A 16,398-nucleotide genomic window follows, 5' to 3' on the forward strand; every position below is an offset into this window, starting at 1 on the left:
TTTTTATTTATTTCTAGGAGAGAGAGAGAGAGACAGCGTGAGCAGGGGAGGGTCAGAGAGAGAGGGAGTCACAGACTGAAACAGGCTCCAGGCTCTGAGCTGGCAGTCAGCACAGAGCCTGACGCGGGGCTCGAACCCACGAACCGCGAGATCATGACCTAAGCAAAAGTCGGCCTAAGCCACCCAGGCGCCCCTGAAATAGGATTTTGAAATAAATCTAGAGAACAGAAATCTCTTTACGAAGCCATTAGACAAGATACTTGCCAGTCTCTTGTTTTATACAAAGGAGAAAGGAGAAGCATGTATTTACCAGTCTTGGGTTCACCCCAAGGAGAATTGCTGCTGTTTTGCTCAGGATGGGGACTCCGTAGGTGGCTTTTCCAAGTCTGCCGTAGGGTAGCCGGAAGGAAACTGACATCTCCTATCGAGTAATAATAATATTTGTCGGGTACTTATCATCAGTCCTTACAACCACCCGGTGAAATGGGTATGCACTGCTTCATCTCCATTTTACCACTCAACAAACTGGAATTTAAGTGACTTGCCGTGTGGCAGGACCAGAACTGGCACGTGGGTTCTCCATGGGTGTGACTGTCCCTGTGTACCACAGGCCTCTCTCTGCCTTGGATCACACTCCCTCGTACTTCTAGTAGAGAAGGAGACTGCTGTTCTCTTGTTTAAAAGTGATATCAGGGGCACCTGGGTGGCTCAGTCAGTTAAGCGTCTGACTTCAGCTCAGAGCATGACCTTGCAGTCTGTGGGTTCGAGCCCCGCCTCCGGCTCTGTGCTGACAGCTCAGAGCCTGGGGGCTGCTTCAGATTCTGTGTCTCTCTCTGTCTCTGTCCCACTTGTGCTCTGTCTCTTTCTCTCTCAAAAGTAAATAAATATTTAAAAATTTTAAAAAAAAAGTGGTATCAGAGGGGACCTGGCTGGCTCAGTCAGTAGAGCATGCGAATCTTGGTCTCAGGGTCTTGAGTTCAAGCCCCACATTGGGTATGGAGCCTACTTAAAGTAAAAATTTAAAAAAAAAAAAAAAAGTGATTTCAGGATGCCTGAGAACCACCAAACCTCGTGGTCTGTGTGATCTGTACTGATGGGCCATAGCAAGGATATAATGGCTTCTTGTGGTGTTATGTCAAAGGCCATAAGAAGGTGTCTCTAATTCCCAAAGGCTTCTCCAGCCACATGGATGGAAGGTGTTAAAATGGAGGGATGACCCCGAGTTTTTATTGGTCATTTATTGAAGTCATTCAGACTTCAGGATTTGTTTAATTTTTAGGATTCATCTTTGAGAGCAGTACTAATAGGTGAGCAGGAGGCTACCTCAGGACTCGGAACGACAGGGTCAGGCCTTGCCCCAGGACAGCACTGCGCATTGATGCCATGCCAGCTGCTTCCAGGGATGTTCTGGTGCTGGGCTTTGCGCAAGATTGGACTCTAGCATAAGTGCAAACGTACTTTTGGTTTTTAAAAGTCCTATGAAAATGAATATGGGTGCATTTGGTGAGTTAGCGACAGAAGAAAAAACATTTTTTTCCTGAACTGAGGCTTATATTTTTCTTTTTCTTCAAACAGACCAACAGCATGTGTTTTACAATGAAAACATCCTGTGTGCGAAGAAGATACAGAGAATTCGTGTGGCTGAGGCAGAGACTCCAAAATAATGCATTGCTGGTGTAAGTGATTTAAGCAAGTGATATTGAGGAGACTTTATTATTATAATCAATATTTTAAAATTTGTCATGCATTAAGATACAGAAAATATGAAGGATTTTATAGGCTTCTTGATTGCAATCTATAGCTTTAGTTAGCTTTGTGGCTACTACATCTGAATTCAAAATTTATCACTTGAATTTCACTAACCTGGTGAGTATTGATCATGAAAGGCCTCAAAAAAATTTAAAAATGGGTTTTTCCTTCAGTTAATTTTCTCATACCCTTATTATATATTCCCTAATATATACAACTATATGATAATTATAATTTGCTTTCACTTTGAGAGATTTTGTCACTAACCCACCTTGATTTGATGATTAAAAAACCATTTTTCTTTTTCTTTTTCCTAAGGCAACTGCCAGAACTTCCATCTAAAAACCTGTTTTTCAACATGAATAATCGCCAGCATGTAGATCAGCGTCGTCAGGGGTTAGAAGATTTCCTCAGAAAGTAAGTGTGCAGAAACTCTTGTGGCCAGACAGGAGTTGTGAGCAGAGGGCTTTGCAAAAGTTGAGTGTCCTGTAATTCTGTGGGGGAGAATATCACTGTCCCAAATGCTAATAACCCAGAACCTAGCTCAGTAGTTCATTTCCTATATTAGAGCGCCATCTTGTGGCTCACATCTCATGGTGCACATCCGGGACCACATCTAGAAGGAAAACAATGAGCTAATTGAGCCTGGTAATAAATCTGTGGTCCCTGAGGCTGCAAAGCAGAGCCAAATTACTAAAGAGTTGAGCTGACAAAAATAAAATTTGCCAGGAAGCAAGCGTGCCTTATTAATAAGGTGCTCCTTAAAAACTGTCTTTATTTACGACATTTAGTATTGACAGACCAAAATCAGCTCTACAATGCACTGGCTGCTAAGTAATACTTTTCTGGGCTCTTGTAAAGGAAGAGTTTAACTCTCCTCTTTGGAGGGAGTGTTTATATGGGAGTGTTTATTGGCGGTTGAATAGTCTCGGTAGGTTATTACTCTGGATTGCTTGGTGATCCAGATGTAGGCACTGCAGCTAAAACGACTTGAATTCGCACTACTGTAATTTCTTTCTTCTCCCCACTCCAGAATGCTAGAATACCCAGCCCATGAAACAGCACATTGGTTTGCTCACCGACACAGAGGCCAGACTGTCTGGGATCAAATCTTGGCTCTGCGACTCATTAGCTGAGGGGCTGGGCAAGTCCTTTACCTCCTCTGTGCTTTTGTTTTTTCCCATCTGTAAGATGAGGCTAATAATAGTAGTATGTACACTTGTTGAGAGGATTAAGTGGCTTAACGTATAGAAAGCACTCGAAACAGCGTGGCGTGTAATGTGTGGTATTGGCTGTTACTGTTTTGATCCATTTAGACATGAAATAGCTTTGAGCTGATTTTTTAAACTTCCCGTTTAATAGATAAGAAAATAGGCTGAGTCGTAGGACTGCAGGTTAGTGGCAGGGCCCAGTCTCCTCAGCTCTCTCTTTCTCTACTGATTCCAGGATCTGCCATAATGTCCTTTTGAGTTCACTCCATGGGACCTTAGAGCCAGCCTGAGATAATATACTGCCTTCTCCCCATATGGCTCTCTCATAAAGGGTTTGGATATTAAGTATGCACATGAATATTAATATTTATTTCCATTAGGTTGATATAGTGTCTTTCCTTGGAAGGGGTCACAGAGACATACAGAAACATCCAAGATTATAAATTGAAGGAGGGCCAGAAAGAAAAAAGAAACCAGAGGAATAAAAATGACGAGAGACCAGAAGAACCCATTAACCAAGCCGAGTCCTCAGAATCCGGGACAGTGGCGTTCTTTTGCGTATCACAGGCAGGATGGAACAAAGACCTGGTCAAGGTTTTTCTGCGCGTTTCCTTTGGAGACAGCCCTGATTTTAACTGTTGTCTGTGTGAGACCCAGGTGGCTGATGGCGTCTCCCTTAAGATGTGGCTCCAGTTGTCCAAGTTGGCCAAGTGGCCCGTCAGTGCAGATGCTGTTCGGAAGGCTGCAGACTGGCCATTGGCAGTGGGGCCTGGGCAGGGACAGCCAAATCCTGCAGTCCCTATCGGCACCAGTGGGCTGCTTATCCTCCGTAGAGAAGTCTCCTTTTTGGAGGTCAAAGGACAGCATGTGTCTCTGTATTTATATCGAGTTAAGCTCAGGCCATGTGTTTTTGACCAGGAATCACTTCACTGCTTTGAGTACGGCCTTTCCTTCCACAGTTGATCTACCAGATTAATGACTGGATGAATGTCATTCGGCTGCAGTGCGCTTAGGGTTTGTGCTTGGTTATTTTTGCATACTGTGTCGCTTGGCTGTTTGCTGATGGAATCTGATGCAGACATCATAGTGGAAAGTATCCCAGATCAGGAGCTTGAGGAGCTGGGTGCCAGGTCTCCCCTGAGTCTCAACTCCTCCTTTTTTCCTGGCTATCCGACCTTGGAAAAGTTGCTTAATTTTTGTGTGCCTTAGTTTGTCATAAGGGGTGTGATAACGTAGCACATTCCTGATGCTGCCGTTGTCGGTTGTGTCGTTAAGATGATGCATTGGAAAGGACTCTGGAAACCTATTTATTCAGTGACGACTTTGGACTGCACACAAAGGACACAGATCCTTCTCCACTTGAAGCTTCCATTCTAGTGGGAAAGTACTATCTCTTTCTCAGGGGATGGCGAAGTTCGTTACAATGGGCTCTGGGTTATCGTCCATAAGTCAAATCTGAGAGCAGACAGCACATTCTCTTGTGGTGGTGTTTGTTCCACTCAGGTGGGTGAACATTAGGCTCCACGCTGGTGAGTTTCACGTTGAAAGTGAAAGCTGGTGCTTCTACGTGGTTTGAACCTGAAGGAAGCAAGCAGTCTCTAATAACCACACGCTTGGATCCAGGCCCGACCTAAATGGCCCAAATACCGTGGCCCCTCCAGGTCCTCCTTACCCTCCGTTTTGTGTCCCTCGGATTCTGATGTATAGCTTTGTCCAGTCTGTGTAGAAGTAGCAACCTTCCAGCTCATTCCCCCTGGGATCCCCGAGCCGAAGCCCACTTTGGGAAGCAGGATGTGACTTGCAACTCGGCGGTCTTGGCGCTGTGTCCTGACCCCGGCCTGACATCCCCGGGGGCCCCGTGGGCTGCCCGCTAAGTAGTGGTCACCGTCAGTGGCCTGTACCGTGGTTTTTTTTGTGGACACTTCTAGGAGCTTGAGAGGAAAGAGACCACAGCATTAAAATGTGATATATGCTTGTGCTGTGGATTTATCACATGTATTTTTTAAATCTGATTTTTATGTAAGTTTTGAAGTTATGAACCGAGAAGAATGTATGTATTCAAACCCTTTAAAAACAAAATGCTGCTGTCTCTGTGCATATGTGTGTATACTATGTATATTCATCTTAAGGCGAAATAATATTAAAAATTTTATTTATTTTTGAGAGAAAGAGAGGGAGACAGAGCACAAATGGGGGAGGGCAGAGAGAGGGAGACGCAGAATCTGAAACAGGCTCCAGGCTCCGAGCTGTCAGCACAGAGCCTGACGCAGGGCTCAAACCCACGAAATGTGAGATGATGACCTGAGCCAAAGTCAGTCGCTTAACTGACTGAGTCACCCAGGCGCGCCGATAATAGCATCTTTAATGACAAAGTACACCTCCAGGCCAGTCTTCATAAAGGAACTGGAAAGTTATTCCTTTGACTGGGTGCCAAAGAATGATGATTTGTACCATTTATTGAACACTTGCTATGTGTCTAGCTTTTTGCATGTTTTAGCTCGGTTCCTACAATAATATTAGGAATTAGATATCACCTGTTTTATAAACAAGGCAGTTAGAGGAAGGGAGGAGGCATCATAGTCATTCTACGATCTGGCAGGTTTACAATTAGTAGAACTCTTAGATGCTAGTTAAATTTGGTCAGTATGAGTGTGAGATTTTTCAAATACATTCATTTCCCCTCAATCTTGGCTATAATCTCTCTTTGGGATTCCCCCCCTGCCCCGGCTAATTAGAAATTGTAAGTCACTTCTGCTATTAGCTGTGGGAAAAGAAAGTTACGGACTAAAATTATAAACTGAGTTGGTAAGTCCCTAACTCTAAACTCAGCAGTTCTTCTCATTTTTTATTTGATTCTTACCATGAATGGGAGCCAGCTTTCCTTGTTTGCTGAATTCATCCCATTAAAATAACTACATGTGCCTTTCAGTGTAGACTTCTGTATTCCAGCCTTACATTTCTTAAAAATTTAAGGAATATTATAGTCTTTTATGAAAGGATACCATGGAAACACTAGTTTTATACAACACACACACACACACACACACACACACACACACACACACAATTTATTAGTCTTTGTATTCAATAGAGGGCACCATAGCACAGACCATGAATGTCTTCAGTGAAGATTTGTAGATTTTATTTTTTTTTCCCCTCACGGTAAGAGGTAAACAGGCTGACTTAAATTCTTTTTCCCGTGCATCCAACGGCGAACCTTCCACTCTCTATACACATGTGTATATATCATTATATCGGGCTCAGCAGACAGCGCATCCTTAGTTTGATTAAATGGTTTTGCATAGCTATATATTGTTCCCAACTGAACCAGTCTATAATACACCTAATAAAATCAGGTTGAGGAAAACCAGATTTTCAACCGTGTCCAATTCAAGGGAAAAACAAGATTTGCCTTGTTTAGTTTAAAGTTGTTACGGGGAAAGGAATAATGTTTGGCTTGTGTTGTAAATATCTTTTCAGAAATTCCTCTAAAATTCTAGAGGCTATTTGTTGCTCCTTTTATAAAGGCTTGGAAATTGTATACATTTGTTTTTATGGAGGCTTATAAAGATGACAGTTTATTGACCGTTTTACAGAGTACTCTTTATATGAAGTTTGAAGTTAATTTCTGCTATTAGATTTGTTTGTGGAAAATGTGGCACAAATAGGACTCAGGTAAAAATAGGATTTAATATGATGATGATGGCAGTCACAACATTCTCTGACATACAGTAAACCAGGTGCTACTGAAAATGAACTAGTGACGCTCACTGTGCCAGATGGGGAAATACTTTCAAAATTTTGTATTTTTTAACTGTGAAATGAAATATCTGAGTGTAAAAAATCATTATGTTAAAAAATTATTTTGCTTCTCTAAAAGCCATACCCATGGAGTACGGTAGCATAAAGTAAGCCAGCCAGCTAGCCAGAGGGCATTCAGATGTACTGTCTTTGAACTCCAGGCCTGTGTGGTGTGCAGATCTTGCCTCCCCAGCCACGTTCTCCCACTTGAGAATTGTGAGCTGGGTGTGTGCCAGCGCGCTCTCGCCTTTCACAGGCATGTCCTCCAGATGGCAGTAGTGAGCAGAAGAGAACACACTGGGAAATAATGAGTCTAATGTACAGTAAAATTGGAAATTGAATTATAGCTCAAGAAAAAGGACAGTAGCCTTGAGGTCCCGATCAACCTGGACTCTGATCACTTTTGTTTGCTGTACCCATGTGTTAGGTTACCAGCAAGTTAATAACAGCGCGTGGGCAGTTCAAGGCTCAGTAGAATTGCTTTAGACGTGAAATAAAGCTAAAATGAATTTGTGTCCAATATCATTGGCATTAGTGCTCATTACTTTTGTGGTGTAATGCCTCGAACCATCTAAAATCAATTTTAAAGATTACCCATTATTTTATAAAGAAAATAAAACACATTTCCAACAGAAATAAAGCAGTAAGTATAATCCTGTGAGCAGTTACTTGTACCCCAGCTGGCAGGAAATCCACTGACAGACAGAAGGGTGCAGGAAACACCCCGTGCAAACTTCACGGCGAATACAAGTTCATATTAATGGGCTGTTGCCATATAAATCTTCTCTTGATTTCAAGTGTTTAAAACAAGAGTGGTAAACATTTGTAAATGTAGAAAATAACTCTCAAAGAGAGAGTAAAAGGGATTTACTACTTTACTACTTGTACTTGGCAAATTAATCTTTACCATGTGACACGGTCACCTTCTGGGAGAAGCCATGGCAGAGGACATGGAGGGATGGGAAGTATTTAGCTGCTCTGATTGAGATTTTTGCCCTTTTAAAATGCACAAAGCTTTCTCGCTTCCTTTTAGTAGGGTCGGTAAAGAATATTCTCCCAGGCTACATTTGGTAAGCTGTTGAAGCTACATTTTGGTTGTGATCCTCTACCTATTTAGACTTTTGCCTTCTTGAAGAAGTAACTGTTTTATTGTGAAGGAAGTCTTCTAACAACATTGGATTTTAAGTAAATTGATATGAATGGCCAAAAAAGATTTACTTTTCTAATTATTTGTGTAAAAATGCAGACTATAAGGTAAGGTTCCTCTGGCCTTTCATATAGCTCTCTATGAAAAATCCCATGGTGGGCAAAGTTATGCTCAGGTTTTAGTATTTTAGTTTTGTCCCTTCTATCTGGTCTCAGTGCCTTGTATTATATTTTTATTGAACTATTCAGAGAGACTAAATTACCATACATCAAGATCTTTCCGGAAAAGGTAAAACCGGTTTTTATTTTAAAATAAGGGTGTACTCTGAATTAATTTCCCCTTCCAAGACATGCATTTCAGAAAGAAAACCCACATTCAGTAATAATATGAATTTGAGCATGTATGGATTTGTTGCAGAGTCGTTTTTAATTTTCCATGTAGTTCTGATGCACTGGTTGAAATCTATACTCTTTGTAAACTTTGACCTTGACTATGGGAAGGCTGGTACATACTTACCACAGAATCATCGTATTTTAAGTAGATAGACGGTAACATGGACTGGGAGCAATTATATTTGGTGGCTTATTTTAATAACATAGATACACAGTGCTACTGCTGAGCATGGAGAAATTTCTCGTCAATCTTAGGTATTCAAAAAAAAAAAGCCACCTTTCAACTTAGTTCTTGTAAACGTGTACATAAGCATACTTGTAAAGTTTTAAAATATAAAACATGTTGAGAAATGTATTGGCTTTTTAATATAATTTTCAATGGTAGTGGAAAGTTCTGATGTTCCATTCCAGCCTGGCCAATAAAGATCACAGAACAGACACGCCGGTTGGCAGTAAAAAAAATTTTTTTAAGTAGACTACATTTCTATGACCATCAGCAAAGTCTTTCCATAATTAATCCACATGGTCATAACAGATGGTTAAATTGAAGAAATGTCCTTGAAGTTATTCTTTTACCAGATGTTCTCAACTATTAGCTTCATGTTTGGACTCACCTAAATTTCCAAATAATTGAAGAAAAGTTAACACAGGCTTTCATCCTTTTAATAGGCAGAGCCTTTAATTGACGCAAAGTTCGCCATAGCCGAGAGATTATTTCGGTGGCACATTTCTAACGTTTCTCCCCTCTCCTACCCTCTCACCATCCACCCCCGTTCACCAAGGCTGTCTCCTTGCTTCTCTGACACAGGGTTCTGCAGAACGCGCTGCTGCTCTCAGACAGCTGCCTTCACCTATTCCTACAGAGCCATTTGAATTCCGAAGACATTGAGGCCTGCGTCTCCGGGCAGACTAAGTACTCTGTGGAAGACGCCATTCACAAGTTTGCCTTGATGAACAGACGTTTCCCTGAAGAAGATGAAGAAGGAAAAAAAGAAAATGATATAGATTATGATTCAGAAAGGTATTGCCTTGCATTTCGATTGAACGTATATGTATCTGTATAATGCAGTGCGCACGTATGCAGTGTCTACACATGTGTAGACAGATATATATATGTGTGTGTATATATATATATGCACTTCACTTTTTTGTTGATGTAATACTAAGATAATGAAAAAATTAATTGACTGAGATTTTATTGAGCTGTGACAGCTCATCATAGTAGTCTTCACACACACCTCCACACTGAATTAATGAATGCAGTAGAAATTCAATTATCTGCATTCTGATTATGTGACTTTCATTTAGTCAGACTTGAATTATTCGCGTTTAAATTATCTAGCTAAAAAAATATCCAACTGCACTCCAAATGGCTAATTAAAAGTCCAAATTTCCTGTCTCTCTTTGTGACTGGAGATAATTAAAGTTCTCCTCTGTTACTCAGGCTTTGAGTGTGTTGTGAAAACCAATTTCCTCTTTTTATTATTTTCCCCCTCTCTTCTTTTCCAGTTCATCCTCTGGGCTTGGACATAGTAGTGATGACAGCAGTTCACACGGATGTAAAATGAGCACGGCTCCACAGGAATCCTGAAAAATAATTCTAACGTTACCATCTTAGGAATAGTGAATTATGTCCAGTCATGGAGAAGAAAGCTCGCTAATAATAGATTCTTACCTAAAGCTCACTGTCATGATATTAGGTATTTAAATTCTTAAAGGCGCTGGGTTGTTTATTAGTGGTATTTTTATGTTGTCTTATTTTGGATAAGCTTCTGTAAAAAGCTAAAGGCCTGTGAATGCAGCTTTCCTTTATAGGCACACATTATCAGTAAAACAAGACCCTGCCCTGAAATGCAGTGACATACTCGTTTAGAAACACCGAGTTGGGTTTACTGATAGGTAAATAGGCAGCACTGAAAATCCAGACAGAGCGTTCCTTCCCGTGTCGGTGGGACAGTGTTAGCATAAACCCAGCTTGGATGGTCTGAGCCAGTATGAAGACTGATGGCAGAGACCAGACCGCCTCTTTCAGACATGTGGCTGATGTTTCGGAGGCACCTCCCCTGCCCTGGGAAAACCCTTCGCTTTCAGATGTTTGACTGAAATATCTTAAGAAGCCTCACCTTTCCAGTATCTTATTTCACATGTAGATGGAAAACATACCTTACGACTAGAGACATGGTAAAATAACGTTTATGTCTTATATGAAAACAGAAATCGTGTGCGTCATTTTTTGCTTATATTTGCAATCTAGAGATTCAGAAATACAGTTTCATTGTTCAGATTCAGCTGTAACACATGGTTTTCTGGAAACGGGGACTGTGTTGTCATTACCCAGTGTAACTAGGATTACAGGTTAACTATTTTCTGACTAAATGTGCAGTGTCTTATCACTAAGTAACTTTCAGCGTCAGTGGTGGTTACGTGTTACTTATTTTTAAGTTAGAAGCGGGATCTTCTAAAAATTACTACATTTCATGTTATCAGTAAACATCCCCAGCATTTAGAAAAAAAGAATATCAACTTGGTAATTTAAGAATGACTCATATTTAAAGAGCCTTTCCTTTAAGGCATCTGGCCGGGGACTGGTGTAATTTAATAAAATGTCTTGTGTTTTAGTGGCCCAGAGATAAAATGTCTTAGATAAACTACATTGAACTTCAAATGTGAGATGACGCAGCGTTTTCTTGAGATAATTATCCAAGTTTCTTCTTTGTTGAATGCCATGAAGTATCCCTCAAACTACCCGGAAGCCATTTTCACGTAACTTGTTGCTTTAATTAAATGTTACCTCGCCTCATTTTATTTCACCTGGGAGTTTACAAGTTAACCGTATTCTGAAAGAGTCTTTGAAGTGCTCGTAACTGAGAACAGAAAAAAAATTAAATTTAGAATAAGAATGACTTCCTTAAGTTTTCCTTTTTGTTTTTGTTTGGTCTAAAGCAGTATTGAACTTTTGTAAATATTTTGATTTACTGTATCTTGGATCTTGTTATTTTATCATCTAAGACTCATCTTCATACAGGAGAAAGAGACTGAGCAATTTCGTTTTATCTTGCTAACCTTTAAAGTTTGCCATCTCGTCATTTAAGAGCGACCCTTAGCTTGTTCAGCAGTATGTACTTGAATTCACATTATTTCCGTTTTACAGCAGTTTTGAAGAGCATGTAATGTGCCACCAGTTGTCATATTATTTTTTAGATGATGTAACATAGCCATTACTGATATTAAGTGATGCCTAATACTGTGGTATATAACCTTCACAAGATCATTGTTTTCACATTAAACGTGAAATAATTAAGTTCAGTTTGTTGGATCACTTATTTTATAGATGAGAATATATATATATATATATATATTTTTTTTTTTTTTTGGCTCCCACCTAATTTCAGTGTTTTTGATCAAGCAGAAAGTTTTAATGAGAAACTTTGGTAAGATTTGGTTTAATAGTCAGTATAGTTGTACACATTTGGGGTTTTTAGCCTTGGTTTGGTTGTTTTGATCTAAGCGTTGGCTTCTTAAAACTCATTTTCTGCAGCTGAGATATTTAGGTGAACTTCAGCCCCCAATGGCTTTCTTGCTATGTTCAAGTCTATTTTTCTCTGACATATTTTATAAAGCTTTCTTTTGGAAAAGAAAGTAATTACTGAGTAACTGAATTAAATACATGTTTATTTAAAACTTTTTAATGTAACTTAAAGAAATCTAATCTCGGATGCTTTATGATTTACCTACAGCAGAGCTGTAGTTCCCTGGCTAGTTCTTAAAGGGTAAATGATTCACCTATAAAGCCAGTTTGTGGGTTTTGTTTGAGAACTGGTTTTATATATAACCCAGAGGTGTCAACAAGGGAAATCAACAACCTGTTACTTAGGGCTTCTTTAAAGTCTCACTTGGAAAAAAGTGATACAGATTCTAGTGAAATTACTAAGGAAAAACAGAAATTTTTATCTTTAAGTAGTTATGTCCCTTAAGATATTAAATATCTTGCAGCAGCTTTTTGAGCCTAACACACACTTTATTGAATAATTAAATACAAACAAGTGATATGCAATAACCTTACTGTGGTAAGGTAAAAGAATAAAATTTCTTTTATGGCTATTAAGAACATAAACAAATTCATTTAGTCTCACCACAATTACCGTTATATCCAACAGTAAATTGAATGTTGTTTTGAACTCAGGTTTTTTGTTGTTGTTGTTGTTTTTTTTTGGTTCCTTAAGAGGATTCATCATTATGGAGCTGCTGTGGCACAAATAAGGTTTTCAGTATTTCAGCTATAAAATGGAAGACCGTTTTTTTCAGGAAGGGCTTCTACAGTTTTAAGACAAAAATAACAAAATGAAAGCTTATTCTCTTTCTAAATAGTTGTCCTCTTAATATTTAAATTGCTTAGTTGGTGTCCTGTAAATTCAATGTAGCATCTTTTCAGTGGAGGAAACCAATTATTTATAGAACACAATTTTCTGGTTTTGTTTGGACCATAGAGCTTCTCTGCCTTTATTATATAGAAACACATTTTCAAATACAAAATGCTGTCTGAAATTAATTACTGCAATTTGACATTCAAAGCATAGATACAATTTTCTTTGCAAATAAAGGTCATAAGAAATTAATACGTTGTAATAGAGGAAGTTCAAAAATTTTGGAAGAATGTAAGTAAGCAGCATTTTAAAATTTGAAGTATTCACTAAGGATTTGGGCCCTGTTCTTTGCCATATGCGTCTCCCAAACGACGCATTGTCCCTTTAAGTCAGACACAATTGCTGTTCACTCTTGTTGGAAACTTTTCTCCATCATTGTTACGAACCCTGCATTGGACAGTCATTTATTTCAGCTGCGCCAACTCTGATCTGGTAATGATCATCTTCTTTTCCCAAAATGCCAAAGACTTCTTTTCAAATGATATAGACGAAAAGAGGACGGAAAAACTCAGCTACAGTTTCCTGCTGAAAGTAAACTCCGGACTAAAAACACGATGCAAACGGCTTATGCTAAAGAGGAAGATCCCCTTTCTCTCCCCCACGAGAGGTGTAGATTCATCCCAGAGCCCACACCACTCGGCTTTGCTGCTGTCGAGGCACAGCACGGGCATAACTTGCGGCTGTGTTTTTGTTAGTTTCTTACCTCCGGGTCTTCTTTATAGCTCTGCCCCCACCCGACTGGCGGTGGCGCTCCCGCCGCTGCCCCCTCGGCCGCCCGTTGGCTGCGGCGCCTCGGCGGCCCGCGCACACTCCCCCGCGCCGCGTCCCGCACACGCGCGCTCCCGCCTCCTCCCGCCCGGGCGCTCCGCCGGCGGCGGCTGCGGCGGCGACTGGGCGGCAGGTAGCGAGCCAGCCGGCCTCGGTCCGGTAACCCATGGCAACCGCCCTGGTAACCCATAGCAACTGCGCTGCGGAAAGAAAGAGGGAAAAAAAAACCGGGTGGAGGGGGGCGGTGGGTGGCGAGTGGGAACAACAATCGCAAAAAGACGGCGACTTACAGCGCAAACCTGCAGCGCCCTCTCCCCTGCCCCACCTGCTGCCAACGTGGGCACCACGAGGGCCGCCCCCTTCCCAATATGAAAGTGACAACTCTGGCTGCTTGAAAAATAATAATAAGACAGAAGAATGCACAGGGGTCTCGGAGGGTGGGTTTGGTGTCGGGGAAGGAGCTTCGAATAGCGATGCCCCCGCCGCGGGCCTCGAGGCTCAGGGGTCTCCTGGGGGCCCCGGCTGGGTTTGGGAGCGCGCGTGGGGCCGCAACCCCGCCGCTCTGGGGGGCTTGGGGATGGCTGGGTCGGGGGCGGCCGCGCCGGAGCCGGGGGAGGCGGCGGCGGCGGCGTTGTCCCGTCTAGACCCGAGTCTTTGTTCTGCAGATGCTCGCGGCGCTGCGGCCCCCGACCCCGCCGGCCGGCCGGAGAGCGGGCGACGGAGTGCCGCCCGGCCTGGAGGCGACGAGGCCTGGCGCGCCCCCCGAGAGCGCCCCGGGGTCGAGGCGAGCCCGGGGCGAAGCCGGTGCGCTCCAAATGTCGGCGCACGCACCGCGCCCATTGGCTAACCCCTCTCCTCTCCAGTCTCCCCAGGACCTTAAAACCTGCCGAGCGAACTCGCCGTCGCCTTAAACTCGCCTCCTCCCGTTTGGAGAGGGAGGGGACAGTCGCACCTGGTGGCGGCCCTGGGCCTCGGGATAGACGGGCGTGCCTCCGGGTCCAGAAACGGCCCTGGGTCAGAGTTTAATGTCTGTGTGTGCGTGTGTGGGGGTTTAGGAACAGGGATGCTCCACCGCTTTAGGCTGAGGGCCCAGAAGCCGGGCTGTGTTCTTCGCCTGGAAAAAAGAGGCGCGCGCCGGTGGCATAGCCGATGCGAGGCGGCCGGAGGACAGAGGGGGGCGCTGCCGGGCCAGCGCGGCGGAGAGAACGCGCGGCTTGCGGTCTGGTTTGTCCGCGCGGTGGAGAGTGGCGTTAGGGGTTCCAGGTCGAAGGAACCCGCGGGAACCTGCGCCCCACGTAGATTTCAGTTTGTGCTTAGGGGCATCGTCTGCTCGCTGGTGTATTCGCAGAACCCCCCGCCCTCAATGAGATGATGCAGGAAAATACAACCAGGGACTGGGTCCTTTCAACGGAGCACCTCGGGCACCTGAAAGCCCCTTCCGCAAGGAAATGTGCTGGCGTGCAGACCCGCTTCGAGGACACTGGAAGTCCACCGTACTACGTCTAGTTCAAACGACTTGTGATTCCAAGCCCATTTTGCTGTTTTAAAAAAGAAAACGTTTGGCCTGAATGATTTTTGAACTCCTTCGAGATCTTAAGCCTCAATTATTTTCCCTCTGTAGATGTGTACCAGTTACAAGCCCGAATAGCCAAGCCATCGGCACCATCTTTTAGGATGGCAAAGATCTACACAAGCATCACACGCCTTCATTTGTACCATGTATGGTCCTGAAGACGTGGTTAGATCAGTCGTGTTTTAGATCTCTGTTGCTGGTGGACAGAAGGGAATCTGGCTATGTAAAGATGCTATTTTAATCCTTTCATAAAGAAAAGACTCGCCCAAGTATGCATTTTTGCTGCCACAGATTCTAGGGAAACTTGGTGCATTTTCACAAATGGGCGCGTTCCGGGTTCCACTCCCTACTGGGCACCTGGTGCGGAGAGACCCTGCGAACCTTTAGAGGTGAAGGGTAGCTCCTTGCATGCCTGGGGGTCCATTCAGTACCACCCCAGGCCTCTGCATAGTGGTGTGCTGGGAGCCCTGGGCTTTCATTTAATTTTTTTTTTTTTTAACAAAAGCAATTACAGAAAAGTGCAAATTTAACGTGTGACATTTAACATTTTGCCGTGGCAGGCAGCCTCCGCTTAAATGGGGCCTTTCTGCAGAACAACAGGAGCCAAAAGGCCTTGTGTCGTGGAGTAATGTAAGACACAATCTGGGCTGCAAACGCACAATGAATCGGGAAGGATTTATGTAATTAATTGACCAGTCTTAACCTGTTATCGTGATGTAAGGAATTTGGAACTCATTAATTTGGGCTCTGACAGATTTCATATTAGAGCTGGCAAATATGGATTGAACCTCTTATTCTTGTAGCAGCTGGAATTTCCATGACAGTGAGGATTAGTGAAGAAGACCTATTGCTGGAGTCAAACTGCCTCTTTGTAATCAGTAGCCCTGCTCTGCATTAAAGGGATAATGAAAAGAAAAAAAAAAAAAGAGGCGTATTACCTGCCTGACGAAGCCGAAGGGGCTTCACTCTGCTGGTGTGTGTGTTGAGCTCAAGCATTCGCAGTGGAATGAAAACATTAATTTCAATCACAAAGTTAGGTGATTCCCTAAGTACCTTGAGAGCATGAGAAGGTAAGGGGTCTTAGGGTCGGATTTGGTATTGTTGTCAAAGTTAAAAGGAGTTAAAAGAGCCTTTGAACTTCCTCTATGTGAACACAGAGACTGTATGAAGAAGGATGTAGAAGTTTTCTGAGGGGCAAATGATAGTTCTTGTAATGTCATATCCACAAATGAGTAATTCAGATCCTTGAAGGAGAGCCTAGTTTCTCAGGAGCCACTCACTGTCTCCTGGTCAGAGCTCTTTCATGGACCTCACGAAACCCAGAACTCACATA

At 42.7% G+C, this 16,398-nt stretch overlaps 1 protein-coding gene across 5 annotated transcripts in view; it reads left to right on the top strand.

Annotated features, from left to right (window-relative positions):
* SNX10 (sorting nexin 10) overlaps positions 1-11,601 on the top strand; it is a 71,253-nt gene extending 59,652 nt beyond the window's left edge. For all 5 annotated transcript variants that reach the window (XM_039229891.1, XM_039229889.1, XM_039229890.1 and 2 more), the window contains 4 exons: positions 1,576-1,676; positions 2,068-2,166; positions 9,109-9,321; positions 9,810-11,601. In XM_039229891.1, the coding sequence (XP_039085822.1) occupies positions 1,576-1,676; positions 2,068-2,166; positions 9,109-9,321; positions 9,810-9,891 (495 nt within the window). In that variant the 3' untranslated portion in view covers positions 9,892-11,601. The remainder of the gene's footprint in view (positions 1-1,575; positions 1,677-2,067; positions 2,167-9,108; positions 9,322-9,809) is intronic.
* Positions 11,602-16,398: the final 4,797 nt, after the last annotated feature.

This window comes from Hyaena hyaena, unplaced genomic scaffold (assembly GCF_003009895.1).
Source record: "Hyaena hyaena isolate Hyena2069 unplaced genomic scaffold, ASM300989v1 scaffold_40, whole genome shotgun sequence".
Classification (NCBI taxonomy): Eukaryota; Metazoa; Chordata; class Mammalia; order Carnivora; family Hyaenidae; genus Hyaena; species Hyaena hyaena.